Raw genomic sequence first — 22,946 nt, forward strand, 5'->3', positions numbered from 1 at the left:
CCGGCTGTTTGTCTCTGAGTCTTTTTAAATGGTGAGAAGTAGCTATTTAACTTTTTTTTTTTTTTTTAACTATTTTGAAGGAAGAAGGGAAATAAAGGACAAGGGGGGGAAATGGAACTCTTCAACTTCGTTGCATGGCTTTTGGGGAGCAACCCCGAATCCTCGTGTTTCTGGGAAAAAGTATGTCATCTCTCCTTACCCAGCCTCAGGCCTCTTTGACAGTGGTTTTAGCTTTAAAGATGTTGCTTCCCCTACACATTTCCTTCATGGTCAGACTCAAACCGTTTCACTTCTTTTCCCTGCCTTATCAGACTTATTTACATCCAGAATCATAAAGACATTGGAGCGGTGGAATCCCTACTGGTTCATTTCCTTAACAAACCTAACACAGAATTGGTTAATGCATGATTGTCATTCACTTGTGATTGAGTTCATTCAGTTTATGGCAGCATTTCAAGACCAGGACAATAAACCTGCCTCAGAGTAAGCACGGAATACTGGCGGCCTGAGCTGTTTTGGCTTTTTTATTCTATTTATCTCTAACATATAACACGGTACCTTGCACATAGTCTTTTTGTTGTTTTTTTGTGTTTTTTTTGTTTTTTTTTTGCGGTATGTGGGCCTCTCACTGCTGTGGCCTCTCCCGTTGCGGAGCACAGGCTCCGGACGCGCAGGCTCAGTGGCCATGGCTCACGGGCCCAGCTGCTCCGCGGCATGTGGGATCTTCCCGGACCGGGGCACGAACCCGTGTCCCCTGCATCGGCAGGCGGACTCCCAACCACTGTGCCACCAGGGAAGCCCGCACATAGTTTTATTTGTTTTTAAATAAACTTTTTTTTAAGAGAACATGTTTAATTTAATTGGGGTTAGGCAAGAGAATGTGAAAAATACTTCCAGATGGTTCCCACAGAAGTGTGTGGGTGTGCTGGTGAGGCTGAGGAGGACGAGGTGGGGGTGACATGGCAAAGGAAGGAAGATGCAAACAGCTGGTGAGTCTGGGTGAAAGGCTGTCTAGGAGTTCCTTACTCTTCTTACAACTTCTCTGAAGTTTGAAATTACATCAGAATAAAAATGTACAAAAGTAGTGAATAACATACAAAATGACTAAAGGCCGAGTCACAGGACGGGGCCACTCTTGTCCACGTTAAGTGTGGTTCTGCTAAAAAGAAATCTCGAAGAGCTCTTGCCCTCCATATCAAAGCCCGCAGCAGAATAGTCCTGTTTCCGTTATCATTCAGCTTACTTGCAAACCTGATTTGTGGGCCCTGTTTCACAGGTCAACCTTAAGAGACAGCACCTGGAAAGAGAATGAACGGAATTTTCCTGTTAGATCTAATTCAGGCGTGGTTTCACGTTTGGCCTAAAAGGTAGTATTTTGGCAAAGCAAACACAACCACGTGTGGATGGCATTCGGAAGACCCTTCGTCATCACCCAGAGAGCACAAGTAATGGCCAGGCTTCCCTCTTTCTCTCGTGCCGCAAAGCAAATACCATGTAGTAATGTAAATGTCTACATAAGGTATATTTGTGAGATCACATTTTTGTCAGTTATTTTATACATTCTTGCATGTGCAAGAACCATGCTGCTTCCATATGACGAAGTCTGAGATGGCGAGATACTTAACAGTATGCTTTCTGGACCTGCTGACAAGACGGGTAATTTCTAAAAGAAAAATCCAACTTCAGGTTGTTACGCTATCAGGTAGAGAAAAAATACCTGGTGGTAATGCAGCATGTATACCACTGCCTGGCACGTGGGGGTCACGCGAAGTAACTTACTATTTTTTAATCTTTCTTTCTTTCTTTCTTTGGTTGTGCTGGGTCTTGGTGGTGGCATGCGAACTCTTAGTTGTGGCTTGCATGTGGGATCTAGTTCCCGGACCAGGGATCGAACCTGGGCCCCCTGCATTGGGAGCACAGAGCCTTGTCCACTGGACCACCACGGAAGGCCCTATATATATATTTTTAATGTTTATTTTTTGGCCAGCTCTTAGAACTTGTTAGTAAATGTAATGTTTTTTCATTTTAAGTAATTATCCTCTGATATAAAGGAAAACGAGAGGCTTTCTCCAAATTTAAGAATGCTGAAGCAACAGCTCATGAGGCCATTGAATTTTTATAATCCTTTTTGACTGTATGTCCTCCTTAAAATGCCCCCTCTGGGTGAAGTGGACTGCCCCCCCCCCACCCTGTCCGGCTGTGTCATTGTGCATGTCTGCAGTGCAGCAGCGTGACTACTTCACCAAAGAAAAGGTTCCACCCAGGGGGCAGTGCAGGGCTGCAGGGGTTTAAGGTCACCCAATGAGCCCAGTTCTAAGGCCACTGCCCTTGGACAGCTGGCCCGTGGAGGATCTCTCTGAGGCTCGGTTTCCTCCTCGGTTTTAAGCAAGATACGCCCTCGTGGGGTTGCTTGACGTGGTGATCAGATGTCACAGCACTGATCATGCCAGGCTAGGCACGGAGGTGAGAGGTAGCTGTCAGAGTGTCAACAAAGGACACTGAAAGCTGCGCCTGTGTCACTCATGTTCCTTCAGTTCATCACGAAGTTCGTCGCTTCGCTGATGAGTGGTGAGTGACAGTTCAGTTTGAACCGAGGCTGGGATGGCTGTGGGAGCTGCAGGCTGGAGACGCGGCCGGCACGTCCAGGTGATTGGGAGAACAGGACCATGGCACTGAGTGCTAAGTTATTTCCCTTGATGAGGGTAGTCATTTTCTGTGCAGTTTCCACAGAAGGCTAACCAGGCAATATAGCTGTCAAAGTAATTCAGCTCTTTGGCAATCTGCATCTTTGTTCTAGCCTGGAAAATTTGCAGTTTGTCTTAATTTGTGGTGTTTTCTCTTGTTTTAAAATATAGTGACATTTAAGATTTAGGTTCTAGTTAATATTTATGATCTTAGTAAGTCTGTGCAGAGCAGGTACCTTCACATTTCCTTCCTTGGCCAGATTTGGCAAAGGGAAGATGTGCGTATTTCATGATCCAGGTTCATTTGCATTGAAGGCACCCATTCTCCTGGTGTGGGATTTTGAGCTACTGATTAAATTCTTAACCTCTAGTTCTCTTCCTTCCATTGGGGGGGAGTGGTTTTTTTTCAAAACAAAAGGGAAAGGCTAGATCCAAGAAATGTTCTGACTTTCATTAACACGTCCTTTTTTACTGAGGAGTACAAGGAATGTGCCAATGTTTAGAAAGCCTTTCCTCAGACGTGAATGAAGTGCACCGGTGTGAACTTATGTCTTGTGTAAAAGGTCAGTCCCTCCCAGTGGTGGGGCAGGAAATGAGGTCACCTTTACTTTTTGTTTGGGGTGAATGAAAGTTACATTTATTAGTTAGAATAATATCTACTGTTGGGCATTGCTCCTCCCTAATAAAGATTGTAGCCATTGGATGTTTGGCCTCGCATTTGTGAACTGTTACAATTTTAATTTTTTAGTGTCCTTTGATTCATCAGAGAAAAATCGTCAGTTTTCATACTCACAGGCTTTAATAGGTACCATGTTCTAACAACAAGTATCTAGTGTTGCACTGTGAGAGTCACTGACAAATGACTGAGTGTCAGGCTGACAATGTTTACGTTCCACTGTCTTTCCTACTTGTTGCAGCAAATGAGAGAATTTTTTTAAGGCAGAAGAGTTTTTGGAAGTCTGATGTGTCAGACACGCAGTGTGACTAGACTCTGGTTTTCAGTTGTGAGACCTTAGGCAAGTCACTTAACTTCCCCGAGCCTTGTTTGCTTTAAAATGGGGTTGGGCTAATTATCTGTATATTTCTTTCCTTTTTTTGGTGGAGGGAAAGGGGCAGGTATAAAAAGCTGCATCTGATCCTGAAAGTCTTGCATCTTTTTTTCTTCTTAGTGCCTGGGGACAGGGGATGATTTTTCAGAATTGGAAGAAACTTAGAAGGAACACACATGGTGATAACAAAGTTCCTGGGCTGTAGGTCAGGGACTGTTGTCTTGACACCTTTATAGGCCTTCATCTGAGGAGACTTTCAGAGCCGGACTTACCCTGGTGGCGCAGTGTTTAAGAATCTGGGCCCCGCAGCAGGCTGAGAGCATGCAGGACAGTAGGTACTGCAGAGCTTTTCAGTGGAAGCCTTCTAGTAACACCGCTAAACACGAGTTGTCACCACGCTGGATTTTATTTTAACCTGGTGCTTGGATTCAATTACTGTCTTATGAAGGAACTCATTACTGAACGTCTGGCTGACTTTAGCCCATGGATAGTAAAGGCTTGCGGATTTAATGTGCTGTGAAAGGATTTAACTGTGCTATTTCTACTCCATGAGTAAACGAAGTTCAGTGCCTCTCCAACTTTATTGGAAACCTGAAACCTAAGCAGTGTGGCCCAGCCGACCCAATCTGTGCAGGCAGCCGTGCTCCGCTGGGAAGATGGACGAGGAAATGCAGGGAACCAAGTGGGGTGACTGGAGCCATCTTTTCACGGCACACAGTAGTGGGCAAGGCGGGGGGCGCAAACCCAGCTTCTTCCTACAACCCCCGAGGCTTCGCAGGATTTCATTTGTGGGCAGTCAGCAAAGCAGTTTTGAGAACCTTTCTAATGAACAGTGTGTAGAGAAGCACCTTTTCAAGGCATCTGGACGTAAACTAGTTTGGATGGCATTTTCTGAAATGCTGAGCTGGTAAAGGGCCTCTTTCCGAATCACGCGGCCCTAGATTCTAAGTTCCGGGGGCCTGGGGACGGTGACACTGGCGTCTTGGTCCCTCTCTCTAGGCCCCGCTGTGCGTACGCGGGAATTCAGTAAAAGCTCTTGGAGGGTGAGAGCAACGCCTTCGGGTTCATCTCTTCGGTTTGTCTTATATTGTCCACAGCAGCCACTGTCTGATGTCCTGTGACTGAGAAGCTGGCTGTTTGACTTTGTTATGATGCCTTTGGAGATGGAGCCCAAAATGAGCAAACTCGCCTTCGGGTGCCAGCGGAGCTCCACGTCCGATGACGACTCGGGCTGCGCGCTGGAGGAGTACGCCTGGGTCCCCCCAGGCCTCAGACCCGAGCAGGTAGGAACCGAGTCCTCTGCTTTTCTATTTTCCAATGTGATTTAAGGTCTTCAAGGGTTGTTTTTTTTTTTTTTTTCCACACAGTGACATGCTGTGTCCTTGGGCCTCACTCTTTGGATGGTTTTAAATGTTTGCTTTTAAGGTCACACTTAGTTTCTCCATGGATGTTTTCAATCCCTTTTGTACTCTTGGATCCAGAAGCCCTATAAGGATGCTATTTTTGCCCTACTGAGTGAAGACCAGAGTACTGCCTATGTATTTGTCATGTGGATTTCTGACTGGGGTGTCCCTTTGGAGAGAGTGGGAGGAGTTTAACTTTTTAAAAAACTTCAGTAACAACAAAAAGGTAATCAAAGGAAAGAGGAAAGTTTCCAAGTCAGTTCTCAGCAGTGCCTTTGCTTTGGAAGAGAGGAGATACAGAGCTGTGAGAGACCATCTGAAGTGTTATTGCGTAGGATTTGACCTTTGATAACCTTGCACGTGAAAGATTCTGTCACCACATGGTGTAAATTGGAAAAAAAATTAAAGAGCGCATTTTGTGCTTTGTTGTATTGTTATTTTAAGGAAGATGAGAACATTCTGTGTACCTATTTTTATCTTCCCAATATCCTTATAATGATGAACTTATTAAAAATTGCTGGTGTTAGACATAAGGGCCAAGATAGTTTGAAATTAAAAGAGCCAACTAGGCGTATGATTGCTTCTGAGTTATGGTTGTGTTTCCCATTTTGATGGGAGCTCCGATTCATCCAGGGTCTAGAACAATACCTGGCACACAGGTAGCTAGTATTCAGTAAGCGTTTACAACCATACCAGCTCCTGCAGCTGATACAGTGGAAGAGGGTGGCGAGCTGGTCCTCCAGGTAGGAAAGCAATGTTTTGATAAACTGCTTCTTAAATGAGAACCCTTCTTGCAGCTTAGGGTGAGTAGGTTTTGTGAGACACTAAGATATTGAAGCAGACAGGCCCCAAATTGCCTAATCTCATATTTTTTTTTCCTTCAATCCTTTTCATCTTTCCTCAGCACTGCAGTATCCTTCGCAGTACTCATTAAGGATTTCCTTTAGATACAACAGAAAGAAAAAAAAAATCTCAAACAAAAACTGAGTTCTTTCCAAGTGAACTAAGTACAGGTTAATACAGCTCCCTTCCCGTTTCCTTGGGGAAACTGACTCCAGATATTTAGAAAATAGCACCCATGCAAGCAAAGAAAGCTGAACCTTGAGAGAACCTGATAAGGGAGAGTTTACAGAGTGTAACAAAACAGCTTTTGTCTTTGCAACGTGTAAAATTCAGAGAGCAAATCCAATGTGTTGTGTCGTGGCTGGATTGTGGACAGTGTCACACAGCCCTGTGTGGTCATTTCCAGCATTCATTTAGGACTCTCTCGGCTGACCCTAGCATTAAATGTGCATGTCTTATGGTCCATAATTTATGGTGCCCCTAATTGTCACTATGAATTGCATTCCTGAAGAGCAATTTAGCAGCTGGATGCTAGCTGTCTGAGGGTTTGCAGTTCTGCTGAGTTGGCTCAGCTGCTCTTCTCATTAGCTACCAGTAGCCAAATCCTGTCCGAGGCCAGAGCCAGTACCTAAAGGGCAGGGTAACTCGAAGATGGAATGAGCTGAAGTGTCCGCTTCCTGTGTGCTGACGTCCTCTTCTCTCTCTCTCAGATCCAGCTCTATTTTGCTTGCTTACCAGAGGAAAAGGTTCCTTATGTTAACAGCCCTGGAGAGAAACACCGAATTAAACAGCTTTTGTACCAGTTGCCACCACATGATAATGAGGTAAAATAACAGGAAGAAGGCTAATTAGGGAAAAAAAAAAAAAAATCCACCCTGAGCATCGTGGTGCCTCCCATAAACCCCAGCTCCTCCCTGGCTAGGGCCCTTTTGTCCTTCTTCAGTTAAAATTGGGCCAGAGAATACAGCTTTCCATTCTTTAGGAGAGAAAAGGGTGTCAGTGCAATAAACTTAACACAAGTTGGTTTTTACAGTGTTTGCAGCCACCCACCAGTTATCAGGAGCCTACAAATTCCTGCGATCTCCCTACCCCTTCACCCAGAGTCAGTGCTTTATGGTGGCTCAGGCCTGCAGTGGACTTGAGTGCCTGTAGAATGTAGAATGAAGGTGGCAATTAGCAAGTTTAAACCTTTTGTAGAGAGGTTCATGTCTTATGTTTTTTTAGTGACTCTGCTGTTAAGAGTTTAAATTAAACTTTTCATCTTTAAAAAAAAAAAAAAGGACTATTCCTTCAAATTGCATTTCCCTTTTGCTAGAGAGGCTGCAAGATTTGGGGTCATTTTAAACGTATGGGGTCATTTTTAAACTGGCGATTCACGGGGGCAGGCCAGCTGAACTTGCTGTTTTATTTCCTGAAACTTGATTCTGGAAATAAAGAATTGGTGACGGACGCTGTTTGCTTCAGAGTGGTGCTTCTGTTTCTTTCTGTGAAGGTGCGGTATTGCCAGACTTTGAGTGAAGAGGAGAAAAAAGAGTTGCAAGTGTTCAGTGCTCAGCGGAAGAAAGAAGCACTCGGAAGAGGGACGATTAAACTTCTGTCCAGAGCAGTGATGCACGCTGTGTGCGAGCAGGTAGCCGGTTCTAGGATGAGTAGTGATGTGCGTGGATCAGCTCGGGGGGTAGGTGGCAGCGCCAGCACAGGCGTGGGCCCTAAAAGCCTCCAAAAACTGAGAGAAGGAAAGGCAGCGTAGCTTCTTACTACGTGGGGATTCGTGTTGGTAACTGGCTACACTGCTGTGTATTATGGGGGAGGCATGTAAGCATCGGGAGAAATACGGCCTTACGTGGGGTCTTGGCTTGGAGTGCGGTGCTGGGGTGCACCTAGTGCTCAAGAACGCAGGGGCGTAATGAAGACATTCGGGGCCTCCTTACTGGCTGTCCTCAGAGTAGGAGTATATCCAACAGGAGGACGCCTCCAGAAAACCACTGCGCATGTCCGAGGAGTAGTCCAGTGTGGTAGTAAATCTGAGGCATGTTCATTCCAGTGGAGAATCACGAACAATCCAACATTAAACAGCAGGAGGGGGGGCTTCCCTGGTGGCGTAGTGGTTGAGAGTCCGCCTGCTGATGCAGGGGACGCGGACTCGTGCCCCGGTCCTGGAAGATCCCACGTGCTGCGGGGAGGCTGGACCCGTGAGCCATGGCCGCTGAGCCTGCGCGTCCGGAGCCTGTGCTCCGCAACGGGAAAGGCCACAGCAGTGAGAGGCCCGCGTATTGCAAAAAAAAAAATAGGAGGGGACAAAAATTAAAGTTTCGCTGACAAACTTGGGATTTAGCATAAAGTGGAAAAGGCTGAGAATCCAGTCATTAAAAAGGGGTCATTTAAGATCTAAATCCTTTTGTTTTTAGTGTGGGTTGAAAATAAATGGAGGTGAAATTGCAGTGTTTGCCTCTCGAGCGGGCCCTGGAGTATGCTGGCACCCATCCTGTTTTGTCTGCTGCACGTGCAACGAGCTGCTGGTCGACCTCATCTATTTTTATCAGGATGGAAAAATTCACTGTGGCCGGCACCATGCTGAGCTGCTCAAACCCCGGTGTTCAGCATGTGACGAGGTAAAAAAGTTCATCCCTTAACACTGGAAAAAAATAAGCTTCTAGTAAGCCAATGTTCCACTGTTCACACCTAAGCAAAATACAGATCTCTCCTGCTTGAGCTCTGTGTGTACGTTTTTAAGATAACCCTTCAAGTTGGTACAATGGAATAATATGCAGCTAATAAAGAGAAAGCAGCAGGTGTCTTTGTGTATTGATAAGTAGCATGTCCTTGATGGACTGTGAGAAAAAAGCAAGTTGCAAGAAGAGTATGCAGCAATTGATCTTACTTCTGTTAAAGGGGGGAAGAACAAGATTGTATACATATTTGCAAACACTCAGAAATGGTATGTAAAGACATACACTAAGTTAACAGTGGTGAGCATGTTAACTCAGGGGAGGGCTGGTGGTGTGAAATGAAATTTTTTTCCTTAAGCTCTTCATTTTTAAGTAATTTTAGATTTATAGAAGAGTTGCAAAGATACAGAGAGTCCCTGTGTACCCTTCTCCCAGCTTCCCCTATTGTTAAAACGTCTCACATAACCATGGTATATGCATCAAAACTAAGAAGTTAACACTGGTGTAATACCATTAACTAAACCATAGATTTTATTTAGATTTCCTCAGTTTTCCTACTGATGTCTCTTTTTTATTCCAAGACCCCATCCAGAGAACCTCATTGCATTTATTCATTATCTCCCTAGTCTACTTCAATCAGTGACAGTAAACTTTCAGTTTTTACTTTTATATGTTTAAGTTTTTTCAATGATGTGCTATTTGAAAATTTTTTGAAACCAAAAATGTAAAAAAATTAAAAGTCCTTAATCTGGAGACGGCACCGTCAAACAAAGTGTTATCTACACAAGTGGTGTTCACATAATCCAGCATTCAGAGAGCGCTAACTATGTTGACTCCACAGCCACTTTAATGAGTTTTCTTTATTAAAAGATGCACAGACCGCTAAATTATTTCAATGTTAATGTATTCTTTGCCAGATTATGCCAACAAAGTGTGATTGCGGAGCAGAAATAGGACCAAGTGAATGATATCCAATGTAGAATTCTGTTTTGTTTTTTAAAGCATAAGCATGCACTTAGTTTCTCTTTTTCAATGTTTTCACTTTCTGTTTTTGTTTTATAGCTAAATCAAGTTAGTCAGTTAAGCTTAAGGCTGTAAGAAACAAAGTACACTGTCTAAGCGGCTTTAAGATCCAGTGCCTGTCAGTTGCCCAGCAAACGTGCAGTTACTTGACCTTTAAAATCGTTCACAATGATTTTTTTTCATCCTATGGCCTCATATTCCTCTGAAGATAATTTTTGCTGATGAGTGCACAGAAGCAGAGGGTCGCCATTGGCACATGAAACACTTCTGCTGCCTTGAGTGCGAGACGGTCCTGGGGGGACAGAGGTACATCATGAAGGACGGCCGCCCGTTCTGCTGCGGCTGCTTCGAGTCCCTGTACGCCGAGTACTGTGAGACCTGCGGCGAGCATATTGGTGCGTCCGTGGCCCAGCCGGTTGGCTCTGTCACTTATCCATCAGTCTGTCTCTGATTACCCACACTCTTTTTTCTTTCTTTCCTTTTTTTTTTGTTTTTTTAATTGAGGGATAGTTTACATACCGTGAAATGTATAGGTTTTAAATGTTTCAGCTTGATGAGTTCTGATAAATGGGTGTACACTGGATTCTCATTACTTCTGCTAGTCGTGTTCTGTAGAGTTGCCGTGGACACTGAATTACCCCACACTGAGCCACTGGTCCTAGGGATACAGTGGGTTAGGTTCCTGTGAGCCTCTGGTCGCAACATTGTCATCAACCAATCAATATATAATCTTGTTTTGTGTATGTTTAGGTTTAAAGATACCTTATTTAATATATGTTGTTGATTCATTAACATTGAACTCACAGCCAACAGCACTGTAACTCCTGCCTGAACAAAGCTTCTCTAACACATGGATTGCTTCTCCAAGGCCTCCTTGCGCTTAGGAACACTAGACAGCATTTCAGCTCTATGCTTGGGCCATTTTAAACAGCAAAACCACCCACAGAAAGCACAAAAAATGCGAAAAAATGCCCCTAAATCGGCCGCAGGTGTGAGTGCAGTAGTGCCCTTTGACCCCAGCTGGAACACACACACACACACACACACACACACACACACACACGCATCACTTGACTCAAAATTTTTTGCCACCTTGCACATGTCCACAAATGACCTTGAAAGCTCTGTGAGTATTGATTTTTTTTTTTTTGAGTATTGATTTTTGAACTACAAAATATTTAGCGCGTAGGCAAGTTTGTAAATATGGAATCTGCAAATAATGGGAATTAATTGCCCCTGTGTAACTCACAGCCTTGTCAAGATCTGGAACAGTCCCATCACCCCCAAGCGTTCCCTCATGCCCACAGTCTGTCTTTTCTGTTTCTTCTGCCTTTGTTTCAAGATGGAACTGTGACCTGTTACTGGATCCTTTTTTGAAACAGGTGTGGACCATGCGCAGATGACCTACGACGGGCGGCACTGGCACGCTACAGAGGCCTGCTTTTCCTGCGCCCAGTGCAAAACCTCTCTGTTGGGATGCCCCTTCCTTCCCAAACAAGGTCAGATTTATTGCTCAAAGACATGCAGCCTCGGTGAAGACGTCCATGCCTCGGATTCTTCGGACTCTGCGTTCCAGTCGGCTCGATCCAGAGACTCCAGAAGAAGTGTCCGGATGGGCAAAAGCAGCCGGTCAGCGGATCAGTGTCGACAGTCTCTCCTCTTGTCCCCTGCTCTGAACTACAAGTTCCCTGGCCTTTCAGGCAATGCCGACGACACCCTTTCTCGGAAACTGGATGATCTGAGTCTTTCCAGGCAAGGAGCAAGTTTCGTCAATGAAGAATTTTGGAAAGGCAGAGTAGAGCACGAAACCCCAGAAGACCCTGAAGAATGGGCTGAGCATGAAGATTATATGACGCAGCTGCTCCTCAAGTTTGGTGATAAAAGCCTCTTTCAGCAGCAGCCCAATGAGATGGACATTCGAGCCAGTGAGCACTGGATATCTGATAACATGGTTAAAAATAAGACCGAGTTAAAGCAAAATAACCAGAGCCTTGCAAGTAAAAAATACCAATCTGATATGTATTGGGCACAGTCACAAGATGGACTGGGCGATTCTGCTTATGGCAGCCACCCGGGCCCTGCGAGCAGTCGAAGGCTCCAGGAATTGGATCTGGACCATGGGGCTTCGGGATATAATCATGATCAAACACAGTGGTATGAAGATTCCCTGGAGTGTTTGTCAGACTTGAAACCAGAGCAGAGCGTTCGGGATTCTATGGATTCCTTGGCTTTGTCTAATATCACAGGTACATAATCTAGGGGTTATGGGGTATTTGAAAAAGGAGCCCCTAAAAAGTTCATTCCACAAATTACAGGTCAGCACCAGCGGGGGCTATGTTATTTACAACTGTAGACCAAGGAGAGGAAGGAGTTTCAGTTAAATGCCAAAAACCCTGTAGCAAAACAAACACGTGTATACATGTGAGCATACATATAAAATATATTTTCAGTACAGTCTTTGGGGATAGGTCTTATTATCCCTGCTTTGAAGAGGAGAAATGAATTTATTGGGATCATGGAGTCTGCATCTGTATCTGAAGAAAGATATTGGACTCTTTGGATCATGCTGTGAATTTCAAGATATTAAAATCAACATGTGTACTCTATAAGCACAGAACATTTTTTGTATTTTCCTAAATTGCCCTGTGGTGACAGACAGCTCAAAAAGAGCTAAGTTTTTTTTTACCCAGATTATAAAATAATTTCACAAAATAATTTTCAAAACACATTCATGTCAGTTATCTATGTTTCGTCCTTAAAATGACCTGATAGAGTGGATATTATTGCATTTTACAAATGACGAAACTTGAATTTCCAAGAGGCTAGGGAATTCCCCGGTGGTCCAGTGGTTAGGACTCGGTGCTTTCACTGCCAGGGTTCAATCCCTGGTCGGGGAACTAAGATACCGCAAGTGGTGCCGAGAGGCTAAATGCCAACTTTACATAGGTGTTTAAAGACAAGATTGAACCTGGAACCCAGCCCTCCTGAATCTTACATTTGCAGTAAGTTTTTGGATACAGAAATACTGCTGTCACTTGGCTAGTTTTACAGTCCAAGGAGCGACATTCAGTCCTTTCATAAAGGTTATGTTACATTGTAACATAGGCAGGAAAGGCTTGAGCAGCTGCCCGCCGCCAGGAGGGACCCTGTGCCAGGTACCGGGCAAGGAGGGATAAGACGGCTACTCCCCTGGCTTTGGTCAGGCTTGTCAATGTTAAGGCCTACAATAAAGGGGACCTGAGGAATGGTGGGCAAGACTAAATATTAAGCACCTCCTGTTGCTAGGCCCTATGACAGGTGTTTTAACAGTTAATATCAAAAATAGACAACATTTGGTATACGTCGTGCTGGTGCTGACGTTTCTTGACAATGATGGGCTGAAAAACAGGCTTTCTTTAGAAAGTAGGAAGCTGTGTAGCCTCCATTTGACAACAGTTCACACCACTTCCTGTTGTTCCTTGCAGCTGTCTGGGTTACATCCATTTCTCTTAACTTGCCTGAGCCCTGTTATAACAAGGAGTGCAATATTGGTTTTGAGAAAAGTTTTAAAATGAGATTAATAGGGAAGTGGCATTATTAGTTTATGGGTTGAAGGGGCAGAAGACTGGATGAAGGTCTAGGTCAGGGGTTTGGCAGACTTCTTCCGTCAAGGGCTAGAGAGTACTTTTGGGGCCTTACAGTCTTTGTTGCAACTACTTAACTCTGTCATTGTGGAAGAAACCATAGATAGCATGGGAGCAACTAGGTGTAGCCGTGTCCCAGTGAAACTCTATCCACAAATAGGCTGTGGGCTGGATGTGGCCCTTGCGCTGCACAACCAGGTATAAGACTAGTCTGGCTATAGGAAGAGGACCATAATGTTAGTCGTGTGACAGCAAAGGGAAGGACTGCGTTCAGAGACGTTCAGATGAAGCAATCTGACTTTAATGGGTTGAGAGACAGAAGCTTCTATGTGTCGTACCAATAAGCTAACGACAGGACTCTTACGAAGAGCTTTTCAAGTTGGTGCTCATCCCATGGGCTGTAACTCACGTTTGGCTCCAAAACGGCTGGGCTCGTAGGAGATGCTGGGCCCTTTGTTTCAATAACAAAATTCATACCTCTTGTCAATTAAGTGTATATTATAGTATGTTGGTTTTGCCTAGTGATCATTAATCAGATACTGAGGTTTGAGAGACTTCACTTTGAAATGCTTCCTTTCAGAAGCTTGTTGGTAAGAACTGTCAGAGTGTCAGGATTACTGAGAATCACATCTTGTCTTGGCTTTTCTTTTAGGGGCTTCGGTGGATGGAGAAAGCAAGCCAAGGCCATCGTTATATTCTCTGCAAAACTTCGAGGAAATAGAGGCAGAAGATTGTGAGAAAATGAGCAATATGGGGACTTTGAACTCTTCCATGCTGCACAGGAGCACAGAGTCCTTGAAGAGTCTCAGTTCAGAGTTGTGTCCAGAAAAAATCCTGCCTGAGGAGAAACCAGTCCACCTGCCAGTGCTCCGAAGGTCCAAGTCTCAGTCCAGGCCACAGCAGGTCAAGTTTTCGGATGATGTCATTGACAACGGAAGCTATGAGAACATCGAAATCCGGCAGCCACCGATGAGCGAGAGAACTCGGAGACGGGTGTACCATTTTGAAGAAAGGGGACCCCGGTCTCATCACCATCGCCGCAGAAGAAGTAGGAAGTCCCGCTCGGACAATGCTCTGAACCTTGTTACAGAAAGAAAATACTCTCCCAAGGACAGGCTGCGGCTTTACGCCCCTGATAACTATGAGAAGTTTATCCAGAGTAAGAGCGCGCGGGAGATCCAGGCCTACGTGCGGAACGCTGAGCTCTATGGGCAGTACGCCCGTGCCGCTTCCAGCTACACCCTGCGGAGCCCGGGGGGCCCTCGATTCCTGGGGCTCCACGGGGAGGACGACAGCTCTTGGTGCTCCTCCACCACCTCTTCCTCCTCCGACTCAGAAGAAGAAGGATACTTTCTTGGACAACCAATTCCTCAGCCCCGGCCGCAGAGATATGCATACTATACAGACGACCTTTCTAGTCCAACTTCCGCACTCCCCACTCCTCAGTTTGGCCAGAGGACAACTAAATCCAAGAAGAAAAAGGGACACAAGGGCAAAAACTGTATCATTTCTTAACCGAGTAGCTGTGGAGATGGTTAAGCTTAGCCATTAACCATCTTACATCGAATCTTTTTTCTTCCATAGGAAAGTTGCTAAAATAGATTAAAGTGCTTTGCCCATGTAAATGAGACCCCGACTGCTGTTTACAGTGTCAGATTAACCTTTGGAAGGTGTGATTTCTCCATTTACCCTCCTTGGATGGTGCCAGGTGGACGTGACCTCTCGTGCCTGTTGGGTGCATCACAGTTTGATACAGCTGCTTTGATCTCCAACCCTCAAGAGAGCCTCAAGAACCTGTTGAGAGGTGACTGGATGGGGGTGTCGATTTTAGACAATGGAGAACTTGAGCCACCTTTGTAAAGCACTAGTGTTTGTCCTTTATCTGCGCCAGGTTGGCCCAGGTCCTGACAGTCTGTCCTGTTGTGTGGCATGCACGTAGTCATGTGACCCAGCCAACACTGTGCGTCCCATCATGCGAGGCCACGTCGTCCCCTTCCAACTCTCATTAGCCAGGTAAACATTATATTGTATTAGCTCCAGCTAGAGATCGAAAAGAACATTGCTATTTATAATGTAGTATTTCATAGACTTAAGTGTATTCCTAATTTAACGGTGCAAATATTAATGTATATACTGTACAGTTCAGATTTTAAAGCTGATATTTTTGTATCCCTGAAATGTAAGATGTTTGTTACACTGCAGTGCTAGATTTGTTAGGGAACCAGAAACAGCATTTATGGATGAAATGATTGCTTGTATTTTAGTCAGGGTTTATAAGTTTAGATGGTCAAATTTATATTGCCTAGTGATGGAAAGTTCCCTTTTTTTTTTTCAATATTAAAAAGGCTCTGTATGCATGGTGGGGCTATGTAAATACTCTTTAAAACTATGGCCCTATTAATCTTACAAGTGTTATTTATGGGTCAAGCAATGTAAACTGTATAAATGTAAAAACAAACAAACAAAAAAAAACCCCTACACATACACGTACACCTGGAATATATGGTAAAAACAAGTAGAAGCTGTTTGGGTGAATACTTTTTTTCCCCTTTGGGATGGGCAGGGGTTGCCTTTCCCATTTTCAGCAAGGTAGTGATTATCTCATGGAAAGAGACCAAAAAAAACTACAAGGATCTGCTTTCTGTGGCAGAGTACTTTGTAGATTTATTCCTTTTCATCCCTCCTTTCCAGCTAATTTGTTGGCCTTTAGCAGCAGTTTTGAAAACCGGGCCTTCTGGTTATGTTTTTCTTTTAAAATCTTTAGAGGATGCTGTATTACTGGTTACTTCAAGTTAATATGTGGTTCTATTTCAAGGGAGAATTACGTTGGATTTGAACTGATGAGCTAATATTTTGGTATGAGCCATTCTTGCACATATGTTTCAGTCCTAACTCAATGTCCCAGTGGTATCTCAGAACTTTAGGAAGGTATTTAATAAATGCTTAATAAATAACAAACTACCTTTCTGAACACAGATCTCTGCACACATATCCAGATCACTGGATCCATTCTGCTCCTTTGATTTACCTTGCCGTTCTCCTACCATTAACAGACCAACATTTGACTCCTGCGTGTCCACTTGCCCTACCAGTCGGCACAAAATAGAAGTTGAGGTACAGAAGCAAAGCTGTCCGTATTTACTGGTATGGGGAAAAGCTGTTAGGCCTTGGGAGGGCAGACCTGAATCCAATAGGAAAACCAGTGCTCGACAGCATCCACTATACCCACCCCTGGATAGGGCAAGGTTTGGTATCTAGACAGAGGCCCTTCAGAAACACACCAGTGAGGGGAGAGCTCTTTCCTCAATAACCGTATCACCATTTCCCTTGTCTGGTTCATTTTAAAAACATAGCAGCAAAAAAATAATGCATACACGTGGTTAAAAAACAACAAAAACAGTGAGGAATCTCCTTTCCCCTCTCCACCCCTCAGTTCCCCTCCCTAGAAGTAACCACTGTTATCCATTGCTAGTGTATCCTTCAGATGTTCAAACCATATTTACATTCATGTATCTTTTAAAAATGGCAGCACACTAGACCGGCTTAGACTTGCCTTTTTCACTTTACATGTGGACATTCCACATTAGTGCAGATAGGTCTGCCTCATTCTGTTCTCGCAATGACTGCTTAATAGTCTACTTTTGGATATACCATAATTTATGTCACCAGTCCTTTAGTGATGGGCTTGAATTTCCTCATAGACATCTTATCCTGCACTGGCACATATGCACATAAATTCTGAGCAGCACAGTTCCTGGGACCAGGGTTATCACCAGTTTTCCTCCAGAAGGCCATCTCCTGCTCTACATTTACAACGTATGCGAGTGCTTCTTCCCTCAGAGTCTCACGTGACACAGGAGCAGACTTCCTGATTTTTGAAGACCTTTTCAGAACCTATGCTGCAAACAGTGGGCATCCTTTTAGAAAAGACTGTTGCTTGGAAAGGATGGATAACAAATAGTAAACAGGTAATATTCAGCCTTACTTCACCTGGAGAAAGGCAGGTATAAGCTGAAGTCACGGTCCTCTAGCTTTCAAGTCATAGTTGCTTTTGCTTCTGGCAATAATCACTCTATTCATCTTTTCATTTCCTTATATAAGGGTCATATAGATTGCCAAAGGTTTTAAGGGAATGCAGAAATAGTTATTCATAATAATAATGTACCCTTTAAAGATTTTAAATCTTGGTTAATAGCAATAACAAAGAAGACTATCTACAAAGGAAGAAAGGGAAGCAGCTACCTTGCAGTTCTGTAAAGAATTAGGCTAGAAAACTAGGCCTACGGTTGCTATAAAGTGTTCATATAGATTTAGTTAACAAAGTGTCTAGTCAGTCACTAAACTCTAAAATTTGGTCCCAAGGTAAGTATCAAATATTAAAACACTGCCTCTAATCTCTACCTGGGTGAAGCAGAACCCTAATGATTGCATTTTCCTCACTTCAGACCAAACTGGAGAACATTTTGCTTACAGCCCGCGTAGGGATACTGATAAAACGTCAATGGGAACTCCTTTCAGCACTCAGTAAAAGAAAATGATTCACCTTGTGTATGCACTTGCTCTTCTTGGCACTCTGCTTTCCAGTTCCTGAGTTAAATAAAAAGTACCAGAAGTGCAGGGAGAGATTTGCTGTCTAACCCCTCTCACTTTAGAATACAAAGCACGGGCCATCCTAAAAGGGTAGTAAAATTGGAATGGGCACTGAAGACTGCTAGATTTCCCTGTGTGGCATGTTGCCCTGCCCCACAAGGTCCTCAGGTGACAGGCTGGGCAAGTATGGGTGTGGAGGTGTTTGGGGAGTGCCCGAGGGTGCGTAGCGCACAGGATTGTCAACACTGTGTGGGCAGGCTTTGGTTGACTGACCTACTCTCTCCTAAGGAGCACTCGACTGCTGCTGTGGACAGAGAAGAGTGTAATGCTAGACCTTCAGACTTTCCAAAAGGAATGAAGAATTCGAACTTCTTTAAAACGTCTGCCAGATTCTCAATGCTAGCAACTAATTCAGACATTTCTGAAACGCTTTGAACAAAATGAGCCTGCCATCAGCAAGCCACCAATGCATGGGTTATAAATTAAGCACTTGAAGCTGTCTCTTGGAGCTGTCTAGAGGAGGCACGACTAATTACTGTTTACAGAAATACATGTGACCGTTTTTTGAGGCACAAGGAAGAAAAATTATTGGGATTAAAAAAAAAATTCCACTAAGAGCCTCATTACCAATTTAATGTTAGCAACACAATTATAAAAAACCTTTTAAATTAGGCAAATGAGAAAATTGCTAATTGCCTAGTTAGATTCTCTAGCCATTCTTCGAACTGTCTAAAAACAAGGCATGCTTCTGTACAGTCGCATGGGTTTTCTGTTCACTGTCAAGCACAGGAGGAAGGCTTCCAGGTAAACAGGAGAAATACACAGGAGCAACTGAAATTTGCATCTCTGAGCTCATGTTTTGCCAAAGTCACAGAAGCAGTAACTTTACCAGGGGAAGAAATTTGAAGGGTGGCTTCCACAAAATGTTTAGGAAGGAAGTGTGGAGGAAAAGTAAGACATGGGGTATGTGTATAGACTTGGTCACAGGATCAGAGTCAGTCTATTCTTTTTCAACAGACCCAGCTAGCTGGTCAGGTAGTCCCATTTTAGAGATCCATTTTAGCCTCAACTTCTCTTTCTGCAAAAGAAATTTCACATCCCTACTGCTGCGTGTGTACCAGGTGCTGTTAGGACAACTTTAGAAGTAGCTTGCAGCCCATTCTCCAGAAGCATTCGATTCCAAACATAAAAATACTAAAAGTAAGAAACTAGTTCTCTTAAATGCTAATACTTGCTATAGTGTGCTTAGGTCAACGAACCAAGTAACTGATGTTGGATAAGGTGATTACTGGTCTAATATAAACCTACCATAAAGCTGACCTTGGAGTGACGCAAAGCACACTGGTCTTCAGGATTCAGGAGATCTGGGTTAGGAGACCGTCTCTCATTAACTCAGGCGGGTTAAAAGCTCCAACTCAGTTTCCACTTCCGTAAAATGAGAGTACTCAGCCACCTCAAAGGTCTCCTTCCAGCTTCAGTATTCTGTGGAGACTCGATTTATTGGGTCAGCCAACAGAAGAGTCTTCCCACTCAGCATAAAGTGTTGTTTCCCTTTTCTGACTCTTTCATTTACCAACATATTAGGCAAGGATGCCTAAAAGGATGATCCTTCCAAACACCATGGCTCATGGGAGTTGGGAACTGTAAAGGCGGTTGGTGCTTTTTTATATTAATGCTTGGGACTCTGAATGGGCAAGAGGTTAAACTAAACTGTGAAGTTTGGAAATGGTTATCTCCCTATCAGAGCATGTAGGCAGTCTGGAGATGGCATAGAGTATGTGGAAGACAAGATATTTTCCTCCCAAATGTTGTTTCTCCCCAATTAACAGGATGAAAAGTAAGATTTTTTTTCTACAATGCTATTGGCAGCATAGTCCGGAATCTCTGAACAAGTTGTAAGCAAAGCTGAAAAAGTGTTAACTGTTTAATCTTGGCTCCTAGAATAGGAGAGTTGAATTACCAGGCTCATTCCACTGAAATGGCTCTTGGCAAACCACAGTGGGTCGAGTACCGCAGCCAAAGAGCTCTGGCTGTGGGAGCTGTGACCCTACCTGCTACCTGCCCCTTAACAACCGCCTCTTAGGAGCCTCAAAGGTGTATTCTAAACTAACTAACTCCAAAGCACAGGTCATGGGAACTGACAGGTGAAAACCAGGAAAAACCTACTGAGCTAGGATTTGAAAGTTATCGAAACTTTTTTGTAAAGTTACTTTTATATATTGCCCATTACAATCATATCATACTTTAACTGTACATACCAATAGCTAGCGTGTCCTGGAGTCAGGATTGGAACCTAGTTCTGAGTGACCACCGAACTTCCACTTCTTCCAAGAACACTGAGTGTAGCGTTGAAAGATTTGGGTAAAACCTTGCCTCTGCCCCTTCCTGCTATATGACCTTAGATGACTTATACCTTCTGCCCTTAACAGTAAAGTGAGAAAAAAATCCCTATTGGCTTATAACATGTGAAAGTGTGTGTGAATCTAAAGAACACTAGTGTGGTCATTCTAACCTTGTTCAGATAACGAAACAAATGAAAAACATGGTGTTCCTCTCTGAATCCTACACTTAGTATCTTAAACCTGAAATGTACTGTAAGCTACATCCGATATGGTACATTAGAGTCTATACAGAAGTAACAGAACACAAAGTTTTTAAAAATGGGAAATTCCTACAAGGCGGGACTAGTCCCAGGCCCCTCCCCCCGCTTGGAGGGCGTATCTCCTTCACTCAACATTCCCACCTCAGGACAGGGAGGCCGTGGCCTTTGCAGCAGAGGTTGAGCTGCCCCAGAAGATGAGATGTTGAGAAAGCAGTGCCTCTCCTCTTGGCCGCTGGGGTGGACCAGGTTGCTCTTGTGTTGGAAAGGTGATTTTCACACAAGACTCGCCTCTCAGTTGAGTAAGCCCCACAGGGTTCAGCAGAACTCCACCCACTGGGATGGTGGAAAGCCACACTGGCCAAGCCCACATCATGGCTAAGGTTCAGTCCTGGCCAGTGAAGGAAAGGGAACACGAACGCTTGAGCACGAAACATACCTCAGCCTGCTGAGCTGCAGTTCTGCTGGGCTGTAGCTTCTCTCTCCCCTCCCTGAGCCCTCCACACTCTCTCTCTCACACACACACAGCCCCATCTGCTGGGGGCTGACCCCCTTTCTGGCCTCAGAAGCCTCAGGCAAGCGTAGGGTGTGGGCACACCAGTCGGCTGGTGCTGGGCCCGCTTGAAGGCATCGCAGACGTTTGGTCCGTCTGTCTTTCTCAGGGGTTTGGTTATGAAGGATGGCCTCTTCCCACTCGAAGGATGCAGGGACAGCATACCATGTCTTGTCACCGGGTCCTCTCCCTCTCCCTGGGCAGCTTGCCCAGGCTTACCCTCTCAGTGAACCCTCGCTGCCCTCAAGGACAACAGGGACAGCAGGGTCTCAGCCAGAAAGCCTGAGTGGGGGCACCGGCAGGAGTCCCAGAACAGGGCCCTGAGGCAGGAGGAGCTTTCCTGGATGGTGCAGTCCTGAAGGCCATGTGCCAGTCAGCCAGGCCTACTCTGTCCTCGCCTCTCCCCATCTCATACATGTTCTAACCAGGAGAACCAGGACAGCACATGGGCAGCTCAGGTGGTGGATAGAGACCTCAGATGTCCTCTTGCAGCAAGCGTCTGTATATGTTGTGGTTATTTTCTATCTTACTTGTCCTCGAATGTTTATATTTCAATAAACTTCAACCTTTTCTCTCTCTCACATACACACACAAATGGGAAAAAGATTTAAAACCTTACACAATTTTAAACAAGTGTTGGTGAAGACGTGGAGAAAAAGGAACTCTCATACACTGTTGGTGGGAATATAAATTGGTGCAGCCACTACGGAAAACTGTATGGAGATTCCTCAGAATAATTTAGAACTATCGTATGATCCAACTATCCCACTTTTGGTATTTATCCAATGAATATGAAAACAGTAATTTAAAAAGATACATGCACGCCTATGTTCACAATAGCCAAGATATGAAAACCACCTAGAAGCCCATCTGATGAATGGATAAAGATGTGGTACATATATACAATGGGCTACTACTCAACCATAAAAAAGAATATCTTGCCATTTGCAGCAACATGGATAAACCTTGAGGGTATCATGCTAAGTGAATAAGTCAAATGGAAAAAGACAAATACCATATGATTTCACTCATGTGAAATGTAAAAAACAAAACAAATGAGCAAACCAAACAAAAACAAACATGTAGATACAGAGAACAGAGCAGTGGTTACCAGAGGGGTAGGGGTGGGAGGGAGGGTGAAATGGCTAAAGAGGATCAACTGTATGGTGACGGATGGAAATTAAATTTTTGGTGATGAGCACACTGTAGAGTATACAGAAGTAGAAATACAAGGTTGTACACATGAAACATATAAACAAATGTTACCTCAATAAAAACTAAAACACAACCCCCCCCCAAAAACCTTACACAATTTCAATAATAATGGTCTAACATTAGAACACCATTAATCTATGGGAGCAGAGCTCAAAAAACAACATGCTATAAAAAGCAGGCTGTCTCTACTGCTATACAAATGTGCACGCAGCCTTAAAAATATTTGTCATCAAGTGACATCCTAAACACAACTTGAAATAGACTCAGGAGACTAGCAAAGCCTTTTATATAATCAGTCCCCATTACTTCAAGATCAATTATTATCGTACAACGGAAATGCAGGACTGGTGCAGCCTGCTGAAAGCCAACTTCAGTGAAGCTAACCCTCAGATATCATTTGTATTAGTTTGAGCAAAAGGTGAGCTGCTAACCAGAAACCAATAATATGGCTTAAACCGTAAAGACATTGATTCCTCTTTCACATAACAGTTCAGCACTCCATATGGTCACACAGGGATCCAGGCACCTTCTATCTTGTGGCTCTGCAACAATTCAAGGCTGGGTTGCTATTCCTATTACTTTAGGGAAGGGATAAGAGAGAGCATGAAGGAGGTACATCCACTGTCCTAAGGGTCCCAGCCCAGAAGTAGCAGCACTTCCACTCAAAAAAAAATCAGTGGTCACCTGATCACAAC

General features: G+C 44.1%; 1 protein-coding gene across 5 annotated transcripts in view; it reads left to right on the forward strand.

The window, feature by feature from the left end:
* PRICKLE1 (prickle planar cell polarity protein 1) overlaps positions 1 to 17,638 on the forward strand; it is a 109,392-nt gene extending 91,754 nt beyond the window's left edge. For 4 of the 5 annotated variants that reach the window (XM_079936096.1, XM_079936100.1, XM_079936099.1 and 1 more), the window contains 7 exons: positions 4,831 to 5,016; positions 6,690 to 6,803; positions 7,472 to 7,609; positions 8,388 to 8,591; positions 9,880 to 10,066; positions 11,054 to 11,917; positions 13,947 to 17,638. In XM_079936096.1, the coding sequence (XP_079792222.1) occupies positions 4,882 to 5,016; positions 6,690 to 6,803; positions 7,472 to 7,609; positions 8,388 to 8,591; positions 9,880 to 10,066; positions 11,054 to 11,917; positions 13,947 to 14,809 (2,505 nt within the window). In that variant the 5' untranslated portion in view covers positions 4,831 to 4,881 and the 3' untranslated portion in view covers positions 14,810 to 17,638. The remainder of the gene's footprint in view (positions 1 to 4,830; positions 5,017 to 6,689; positions 6,804 to 7,471; positions 7,610 to 8,387; positions 8,592 to 9,879; positions 10,067 to 11,053; positions 11,918 to 13,946) is intronic. The other variant, XM_079936098.1, reaches the window with a different exon arrangement.
* The last annotated feature ends 5,308 nt before the right edge of the window (positions 17,639 to 22,946 follow it).

This window comes from Stenella coeruleoalba (genome assembly GCF_951394435.1).
Source record: "Stenella coeruleoalba genome assembly, chromosome: 11".
NCBI classification, from domain to species: Eukaryota; Metazoa; Chordata; class Mammalia; order Artiodactyla; family Delphinidae; genus Stenella; species Stenella coeruleoalba.